A 10,604-nucleotide genomic window follows, 5' to 3' on the forward strand; every position below is an offset into this window, starting at 1 on the left:
GTACCTGTTCTGTTGGGCAAATACAGACACATAATAATAATATCAGGTGTATTTGCAGCCAGTGCCACAGGCAGGTACCCAATGTGTAGGGTAATGAGGCTGTTTAACGTGTTCGAGGCACCTCCTCGAGCACGGGACCCCCGTTTTACGTCCCTCCCGGAAGACGATTTCGTGGAAAGCTTCGTGAGGCTACAGCAATCCGGACGTCCTTGGTTGGTCCCCCATCCAAGCACTGTCCGGACCGCGCGTTGCTTAACTTCCGAGATCGAGGGATCGGGTGTATCCAACGCGCCACGCGGCCGTATACATACACAGACACCGACAACGACAACACAACTACATTCTATCATGCATAATCCAACCACCGGAATGAACATTATAGACATCATAGACAACTAAAAACAACACTCGGTGCTCACTGCTTGGGTTCCTACCACAACAATGACTATTCTACTTTGACAGGACTGCTGTTTACATCAATGCCACATTAGCCAAAATCTACAATTGTTACCAATTCTAACATCATACTTATCCGCTTACCAAAAGGCACAGCACGCGCAATGCAACAGCATCCTTTGAAAACTTATGGCTCATGCCCCAAAGACATCAGGAATTAAGGTGAATAGGCACGATGTACATGAATACGTAGTAGCTTAGGAATTCGTGTCCTTAATGGAGTGCCAGAGACTTCCTGCTGGCTAACATTCCAAACACCCCTGAGGACCTATGATCTAAAAATAGCTGCGCATGCATGGCACACATTCTATCATTCCTGGGATACCTCTGACCTAGATACTAATGGAATACCAGAAGGGGCACAGATGACCCACATTCCACCATTCCAAGACATAAGGTCATGGGGGGCTAACATCCAAACATACCAGACTACCCAAGGGAATTAACCTGGATGACAGAAACCAGGTCCCGGGTAGTAGGTCCCGGGGACAAACATCCAAACATACCAGAGACATTATTTTAATGTGTACTGTACCCTGCTTAGGGCACTGATAGCTGGTGCTGTTCATACAGGATTTCCAACGAAAAGGGCTGATGATTACCTGTTCTGCCACAAATACAAACACACTCACAGACCTAGGGCCTCCCTGAAAAACAGTGCCAAGCCACTGAGGGAGCTACCCTAGTAAAGAATACAGAAATAGATAAATGGATCTGAGTGGTCATGTATACATAAGCCTGGCACATCTGGTCCACAGATGTGGCTGCCTGCTTCAGTGCTTTGTATGGACGTACTTCTAGCAGTGCTCCATAGATGAATAAGAACGAACTCAATTCAAGACGCGGTGCTCCGTAGATGAATAAGAACGATCTCAATACAAGAAGCCGTGCTCCACAGATGAATAAGAACGATCTCAATTCAAGTCTTCTTACATATATAATTAGGTGTAGGGGAAGAAATTCCTTTCTGTCCCAGGACACAAACATACCAACATTCCTGTCCGCTATAAATACCTGTTGGCACAGGCAAATCTGCACCATGTGCATCGGACCTACAAATGCCTTTAAAATTCCAAGAATTCTCAAAATTGCACACAATACTACACCATTTCAGGCGACATACCGTATACCCCTGGACAAATGCCTGTACAATTTCTAGAATTCTTGCAATCTGCACACAATACTATATCATTTGGCTCGCCCCTGAGGCGTCGCCAATATTTGGCCGGGTGGAATAGAAGAATCATGAGCTTTCTATGTACTGCGCGCTATGTAGCGTTATGCATAAATGTAAAGTTTTCTTGGATAATTCAGACTGTTTTGCTGGATGCAAATTGGCCGTAAATTGGTCTTGCACGTAAACTGGTCACCTTACGTTATGCCTTGCTCTATAATTCACGAGTGTACCGAATTCAACGTTTCCATAAAACACTGATAGTTACTATCAGTTACTTACTGTGTTCTGATCAAAAGTTTAAACTACAATGGAATGTTGTCTCACCTCAGAAGATATTTACCCTCCTGTACAAGTTGTATTTTCAATCCATTTTGCCCCATAAAATCATTTTAAAAAATCTGTATGGGACGAAGAGACCAAGGTGCAGTGTCTTATGTACAGGTCTACCAGCTTGCTGGATTTCAAGCTACTAGTATTCAAAGCTCTAACGTTGTGGAGATATGCATGTTTCTTATTTGTTTGGAGAAAAAGAGGGAACTGAGCAAAAACAATGTTTACTGAATAAAAAAAGACTTTTACACAACCAAAATATTTATTCCACCAAAGTTTCGGTGACCATCTGTAGCCTATTCCAACGTCGGTGGAATAAATCTCTTGGTTGTGTAAAAAGAGTCTTCTTTATTCAGTGACTTACCAACCTGATGAAGCTATTCAAGGAAATATGCTTACTTCTGTGAAGGTAAACATAACTAGTAACCTTTGAGTGGCCTTCGCGTCACACCTCTAAGGGACCTTCCGGTCTTGTTAATTGGTGACCAATAATAACGGCAGGAGGCCAATGTCTGACAACTGTCCTACATCTATGCGCACCACTTTTAGCATTGTACATTTGACCCTCTACCCATCAAAACTAAACTTAAAACCAAGGAGGTTATATAGTCTATATAACCTCCTTGTTTAAACTCATGGTAGTCGTACAACTGTCATTTAAGCTGCATGGACATGGAGTTTATGCAAAAATCAAAGATAGCGACTTGCGCTGTAGCTTGGGAGCACACAGAAGTGCGTCACGTTAACCTTCTGAGATGAATGAATTCTACGAGATGTTTAGCCTGACCAATCATAGCCTTCCGATATGAATGAATTTTGCTGGATGTTTAACCTGACCAATCAGTCTTCCGATATGAATGAATTTTGCTGGATGTTTAGCCTGACCAATCATAGCCTTCTGTGATGAATGACCTTTGTTCGATGTTTAGCCTGACCAATCATAGCCTTCCAATATGAATGAATTTTGAGAGATGCTTAGCCTGACCAATCATAGCCTTCCTATATGAATGAATTTTGAGAGATGTTTAGCCTGACCAATCAGAGCCTTCTGAGATGAACGAATTTTGACCAATGCTTTGCCTGACAAATCATAGCCTTCTGAGATGAACAAATTTTGAAAAACATTTAGACTGACAAATTGAAGCATTGTGTCATGAGATTAATGATTTTTGAGCCTGACCAATCCCAAAAGCAGTTGGATCTTGGCATATGTAGACTACAGTTTGTACATTTGATGTTTCCCAACCACACAAGTAAAGACAAGACTAATTAAATAATTTGGAACACAGCCTACAACTGCCAGTTGTTAAGACCTGGTGCAAGTTGTCATTCAGAGAACTGATCTTGAAACAAGGAAAACTGATACTGTGCTGCTATCGTATTAACGTATTGGAAATAATGACATGTAACATGAATGTACATGTTAACACATGTTTATTTACTTCCATGGATGCACATGTTGATACATGTTTATTTACTTCAATGGATGTACATGTGAACACATGTTTACATTTCTGTGTATTTGAGTGATACACTCTGTTCCAACATGTTCACTTTGCTAACACATTTTACCTCTACACGGTTACGTTGTGTAGCTACTCTCAGTAGAACTAGTAACGGTAGAAGTCGGGTTTGTAGGGGCCCTCCTTGGGGATCCCGAGGTAGCCAGCCTGGTCGTCAGACAACCGGGTGATTTTCACGCCCAGCTGTTCAAGATGTGCCTCAGCAACCTCCTCATCCAGCTGAAATAGAAACATTTATTCATCATTATGTTATTACAATTATCATAAAGGAGTATATACCATCATTATATCAGGAGTTCATACCATCATTACATCATTATATAGGAGTATATACTAGCATTATATTATCATAGTGTGCACACATTCCAGCATGTCGCACTGAACGCCCGACAGGATGACAAGAAGAAGATATCATATGGAAGACCTCCACTTTCCCAATTTACACTGCCAACTCAAAAGGCAGAGGTATCTGGCGGGCTGCCATCAAGCCTCTGCATCTAGATACGTGCAAGCACGCCTAACCCACGCCTAACCCTCGCCTAACGGGGAACAACAGACGATAAACCTGATAGTCAGGGTGAGAGGAGAACACAAATATGACCTTAGCAACAGAATCATGTCCGTAACAGGAACTGTTTTCCCCTTACTCATCAGTCCCTATTCAGTTACGCAAGTGTAACATCAACCTTGTTGTAGAAACCTCATGAGCAAAACCGTCTTTAATTTGGTGTCTTATTGTCATAAACTGGTACACCACTAAATAAAAGTTTGACTGACAGTGCAACTGCAGTGAACACATATGGTTACGAATGAAACTTCAGTGATAAAGATATTTATCAATGACATGAAGACAGACCAGATATTAAGAACAAAAGTACACAGACTGAGGGATTGTTTTTTCACAACTCACCTTCTTGGGCAGCACAAAGACTCCAACCTTGTACTGGTCTGGTTTGGTCCACAGTTCGATCTGAGCCAGGACCTGGTTGGTGAAGGAGTTGCTCATGACGAAGCTGGGGTGGCCGGTGGCGCAGCCCAAGTTCACCAGACGACCTTCAGCCAGCAGAATGATGTGGCGTCCGCTGGGGAGGGTGTAACGGTCAACCTAACAGGGGGGAAGGACAAAATGCAATGTTACCAGTGGGGTTTGTGTGAGCTGTGCGTGAGCTCTGAACAAAAGACTCCTTCAATATGAAGCACATGTCACCAAGACTAACACTGCAAATGTTGAAAGTTTTGCAATGGTTAAATATTTGCAATTTTACTATTGATGCCTGCGAACGATTGATTGATTATTGATGAGCTTGCATTATTTAGCGCAAGCCAATCAGCATCCAGATTGCACTGCTTTCAAACATGGCAGACATTCAGTGTGTACAAGCAGAGGAAAAATTTGTTTTCGTGACAGGATAGTATCAATAGCTTATTCATATTTTCGGTCAGTATTCTACTCGCAGCTCAGACAGATCTTCAATTTGGTACACTAATAAACAAATTTGTTTCAGTGGGTGATTTGCGAAAGTCTATACTGGCCTAGTGTATAAAAGATGCAGAAAGACTCAAGCGTTCAAGAATGGATTTGTCTTTAACTTTTAAGGAAGGATAAGCTAAAAAGAAGTCCCCTACCTGTGGCTTGATGGTGTCCTTCTTGGCGTTGTCGTTCAACCACTTGACCTCCAACTCGCAGTCGAAGTGGCCGATGTTACAGACGATGGCATCCTCCTTCATCTGCTGGAAGTGTCTGGCCTGGATGATGTCCTTGCAGCCGGTGGCCGTCACAAAGATGTTCCCCTGGCTACAGGCCTCGTCCATGGTGATCACCTGGTAACCTGAGGGCAAGGGGATCAAACAAAGTGATCAATTCTTGTTATAAACTGGGCACTATGAACCGTGAACTACATGTGAACACCCCTATTGGAGAGTGGAAGAACCCTAGAGGGGTCTCTCTGGGGGTCACACTCTGGTGTCAAGAGTCAGAGTGTGCATTAAACAAGGAAATCAAACAATAACAGGTTTTTCTTGGAAAAAAAATTGCAAGGGGGAGCATTGCAAGGGAGTGGAGCAATCAAGCTGGTGGATGGTGAGGAAAGGGGTTTCCACCTTTTTCTGGTGTGGAGTTTTAGAGTATTTTAAGTTAAATTAGGGTATTCTAAGGATTCCCGAGGGGGGGGAAATTACGGTCTGGTCAAAGTTGAAGACTGTGGCCACATGTGTAGCATCCCTGGTCAATCAGAATTTTATGCATGTCAGACTTGGAGAATCTGCTCCCCTGGGTAAGGGGCACATGGTCAGGGCATGGGGGTGTAGCGCCCCTGTAACCCTCTTTAGACAAAGCCCGGAATGAAGTGATCAATTCTAGATCTTAGGGCAGCAAACCTGTGGGGTCAGAAAGGACTAAAATGTAATGGTATTACTAATACAGAATCAAATGAAATATTATTCAAATGAGTTATCTTTATCATCTGCAACAAGGAAAAATGATCAAGAAGACCAGACATTGGGTCGGAATGTAAATCTATTGATGACATGCAAGGTAATCCATAGAGCCCACTGGACCCCCCCCCCCCCCCACACACCAATTTTTGGAAATCCTTGGTGAAAGCCCGGTCCTACCTTCCATGGCAGCCTGCAGGGCATTGATGGGATCGATCTCGGTGATGAGGACCCGTGCACCGAAAGCCCGGAGGGACTGGGCGGAGCCTTTGCCGACGTCACCGTAACCAGCGACGACAGCGACCTTGCCTGCCAGCATGACGTCTGTGGCACGCTTGATTCCATCAACCAGAGACTCGCGACAGCCGTACAAGTTGTCAAACTTGCTCTGTTGGGTGAGGAATGAAGAGGCCTTTAAATTGCGTTCTTTATACTGAATGCATCTTTTTGTATTGTATCATGCATTGTATATATTGTATTATGCTATGTATTGCCTAAGTGCCTTATTGTCGTATTCAGTGTAACTGTAATGTTAGTGGTCCGCAACATCAGCTTGTCTGCCTGGCGTTACACTGCGTATTGTATTGTTGCAATTTCGAATAAAGATAAAGAAAGATAAAGAAGAAGCTTAGGATTGCGAAAACATGTTCATCTTGGCTGCATGCTTAATGTATAATAGTAAGAAAAGTATCAAGACTAAATTTCTACCTTGACATGACAATGTATGAACAGAATCGTGTGAGCCAAGAGCAACAAGATATAGATCTATCCTGTGTTCAGGATGCGTTTGGGAATCAAACCTGACTCTCAACTGTTGAAGATGAATTCCACTTTCTTTTAACATGTCCCAAGTATATTGAAGAAAGACAGAAACTTATGAATGTTATCACCCGCGATGTAAACATAACCTTACCATCGAAGACAAGCTCAGAAACGTTTAATTTACTTATGTCATGTCTTGATGCCATTTCCTTGTACATACTCAACATATGCCAATACATATCTACCTCTTTTCTAAAAAGAAATCAATTAATCTTTGACGCAAACAATTGATGTTTCCTGTGTCTCATGTAGTATACTTCCATATTATGTAGTATTGTTTTTGTAGTTTTGTAGAAATCATTAGCATTGTTAATAAGCAAAGACATATATGTCTTGACATTTTGTACTACCTACCAAATTGCCATACATTGTACCTGTTACATTTGTTGTGCAATAAACTTTGATTGTAACTCAAAAATGGTCAGACTGCTCCCGACCTCCTGCCAACCTTGCTTGGCTGGCGGTCGGGAGCGATGTTCAGGTAAGTGTAACCAGGCTTTACAAACATACCTTGGTAACTGAGTCGTTGACGTTAATGGCAGGGCACTTGAGCTCACCCTTGGCCATCATCTTGTAGAGGTTGTGGACACCGGTAGTTGTCTCCTCAGACAGACCCTTGATTCCTGGGGGTAAATAAAAAGTCATCAGCTAGCTATCTAAAAAAAGGCATTTCCTCAAGTGGCTAAGTTATACAAACTGATGTCGACAAGGATGACAAAGTTCTTTGTACACAACGAGGTGTTCTATTCAAGACCGATGTTTCACAAAGCTACTGGGTAATTGGCAATCCATAGAGCCTACTGGGGAAGTCTGTTCTGCCCCCCCCTCCAATTTTTGGATGCTCTATTTTTAAGTCCAAGCTAAAAGCCTGCAACCTAATCTCCAAGCAGATCTATCGGTGGCAAATGACAGTATCCAACTAACAAAAGCAGTATAATTGGCCATCGAGGAAGTTGGACTGCTTTTCCAAGTTTGATACTGTCATTGCCACCGATAGATCTGCTTGGAGATTACTGCAACCCAACTTCCAGGAGCTGTGGGTACTTGGTGTGCACCAGGTTATAGCAGCTTTGATACTAGTAACTAGGTAGGTTTTAATTTTGATTCAGAAAAGAGTAGGTTTTAAGAACAACCTTCCAGCAGCTGTGGGTACTTGGTGTGCACCAGGTTGGTCAGGTCGCCGCCGTCGTCCAGGATCATGTTCAGCGGCTTGCCGTCGGGGAAGTGGATGGTCTGTTCCACGCACCACATGTACTCCTCGTCCGTCTCGCCCTTCCACGCGTAAACGGGAATGCCCGCCTTCGCCATGGCGGCCGCAGCGTGGTCTTGTGTGGAGAAGATGTTGCAGCTGGACCAGGTTACCTTTAAGAGAAATCACCATAATTTCAGCTAGGTGTTAATACCTCTAATTTACTGAAGGCTGGGGCATGGTTTTGTGTGGAGAAAATGTTGCAACTGGACCAAGTTACCTTTTGAACAAAATCACGATAAGTCAGGCTATTACATAATGCTAGGACTTCTTCTGGACACTATACACTAAGAAAAAAAAATTCCATGTAGAAGCCCCTTTTGCAAGAGACGCACAGAAGATGACCTGTTTCCCTGGCAATTACATACACATGTACATGTAGTGGGAGGGCAAACAAGTTGAGCCTCCATCAAAAACCACCAATGTAACTAATTACAAATTAAAACTTTTAAAGCTAACTAGTCAAACATAATCCCTCCTGCTTTCTCTCTTAAAAGGAGCATTCCACTCCAGAGGTGGGTATTATTTTCTGATACTAGATAGACCAAATTTTTCGAGATATAAATGCACCCGACTTTTGGCTTAATTACCTTGAAGAAGAAGCTGGACATTCCTTATTGCCGGACAGTCCGTTATAAACATTCGCCAATTCCTTACCTTGTTGAACTATTGAATGACTGTTAATCAAATGCATTATCTGCCTTCGGACTCACTTATCTTACACAAAGCTTGATTTGACACGGTATTCTTCGCTTTTGTTATGTCACAGTGTAAAGTGTACAGCTTTTAATGTGTTCGTTTCGTTTAATCAACTCCCTTATAAATTTTAAAATGTTTGTAATGCTTTTAAGTCATTTGAAATGCTTTTAAATTGCTGCCATGTAAAAGCAAATCAATTCAGAATTTTAATGTCTGCCAGTTTGCTTGAATAAAGATTGATTTGAATTGATTTGAATTTGAAGCTGTCTTTTTGACAATAAACCTTTTCTAAATTCATATACCCCACAGAGATCTGCTTCTAAGGTACTCAATTTAGCCCCTGCCCCCTGATGAATTACAATACTCGCTTCTGGAGTGGAATGATCTTCCCTAATAATGAGAACCAACTCACCTCTGCTCCCAGGTCCTGCAGTGTCTCGATGAGAACAGCTGTCTGGATGGTCATGTGCAGGCAGCCTGCGATGCGCGCTCCCTTCAGAGGTTTGTCTTTCCCGTACTTCGCTCTCATCATCATCAGCCCGGGCATCTCACGCTCGGCCAGGTCGATCTCCTTACGGCCGAAGTCGGCCAGGCTGAGGTCAGCTGCAAAGACCAGTCACACAAGTTTAATGGTGGAACAAGGAGGATGTCCGGGCAGGAACATGTGAAAGAATCTTTCACACACAAATTAAATACTTGTTTACGAATTTCAGTTTCATTTAAAAGGGGTTGCCAAAATGTGCTTTTTTGTTTGTTTGATCTTATGAAATGTAAAATTGTGAAGTTTGCCCAGTTGGCGCACAAATGCGCATGACTGTTACAGGTGGCTGTTGGGTTGAGTCGGCTGCAGTTTCGTTGACCTCTGCATGAACTTATTTATAATGATGGTTTTTATTTCTCACAAGGGAGTGACAGGGTGGCAGGTAAAAGAGGTCATCCAAATCCTTTCTTTTTCAGTTCTTTTATAGATTGTATCCTCATCCTTAACATATTCGTTTGTCGTGCTCTATTGCACCGTGACAATTTGTGTAATTGTATCCGCATCGATGTGTCAGTTGAAATTCACATTATTAGGTGAAAAAAAAAAATACTGTGTTCTGCTACCTTACGCACTGTACAAAACTGGTATGCATGCCCAAAAATGCTGTTTACCGGTAATGTAGGTCATAGTGTACTGGGTTAAACAGCGTATTTGCCTTGCTGACAAAGCACAATGTAGTGGGTCTATCCAAATGTATGACAAAACCTTCATCCAGAAAGTTACATACACGCTCCCCTCCCCACGCACGTGCACAGCCACTTGCTACATTCAGTACGGCACAATGAAGAAATTACAAAAAAGGGACGTTTAAAATAACGTGCAATGTTTGTAATACGTTGATTTGAGCTGACAAGGCGTTTATTCGTGTGGTTACGGCGCCTGTTTACATAACGTCTGACTGTTACGTAGCAGAGCCTGATCCTAAAGCTTGTCAGCGCCGGGTTCAGCCGGCATGCGCCGGTTCTAGTATCGCTGCTGCGCTGAGACACAACGCTAAAAAAGCATGTCAACAGCGACAAATACTGCCATCTATGTAACAGTAGATCAACTCTTGTGTAGAAAAAGTGTTTTACATACCAACTTTGTAGGGCAGTTTCTTCTCGGAACCCATTTTATTGTTTGATGTTCGGCTGTCAGAGAGCAAAGAGGTACCGCGGTGAATGTTAGTTGTAGAAGGAAAGATGACAGTGCTGAAAGGCTATATATAGGGGTCTAATTAGCATATAGCCAAATATGGGAAAGATTGTATAGCGGACGGTTCTACTTTAAAAGAGGTACGAACAGTCTTTCATTATGTCAAATAAATTGATATAACGATCCCTGTATGTGATGAATTATTCTAAAATATTAGGAATAGTTAATGATAAAATATGC

At 42.5% G+C, this 10,604-nt stretch overlaps 1 protein-coding gene across 1 annotated transcript; it reads right to left on the minus strand.

Moving 5' to 3' along the window:
• Positions 1–3,380: 3,380 nt before the first annotated feature.
• LOC136438813 (adenosylhomocysteinase B-like) lies at positions 3,381–10,442 on the minus strand. Its single transcript, XM_066433774.1, has 8 exons — positions 10,308–10,442; positions 9,102–9,292; positions 7,875–8,103; positions 7,252–7,364; positions 6,100–6,307; positions 5,113–5,315; positions 4,397–4,591; positions 3,381–3,705 (listed from the first exon to the last, which is right to left on the minus strand). Exons 1-8 carry the CDS (start codon positions 10,339–10,341, stop codon positions 3,574–3,576), a joined length of 1,305 nt encoding a protein of 434 aa, XP_066289871.1. The 5' UTR covers positions 10,342–10,442; the 3' UTR covers positions 3,381–3,573.
• Positions 10,443–10,604: the final 162 nt, after the last annotated feature.

The sequence above is a fragment of the Branchiostoma lanceolatum genome, chromosome 7 (assembly GCF_035083965.1).
Source record: "Branchiostoma lanceolatum isolate klBraLanc5 chromosome 7, klBraLanc5.hap2, whole genome shotgun sequence".
Lineage (NCBI taxonomy): Eukaryota > Metazoa > Chordata > Leptocardii > Amphioxiformes > Branchiostomatidae > Branchiostoma > Branchiostoma lanceolatum.

Coding starts and splice junctions, on each gene's coding strand:
- LOC136438813 (XM_066433774.1), bottom strand. CDS start 10,341: ATGGGTTCCGAGAAGAAACTGCCCTACAAAGTTG. Junction 8,104..9,101: donor TGCAGGACCTGGGAGCAGAG/GTGAGTTGGTTC, acceptor TTTCTCTTAAAG/GTAACCTGGTCCAGCTGCAA. Junction 5,316..6,099: donor CCTGCAGGCTGCCATGGAAG/GTAGGACCGGGC, acceptor CCTTGCCCTCAG/GTTACCAGGTGATCACCATG.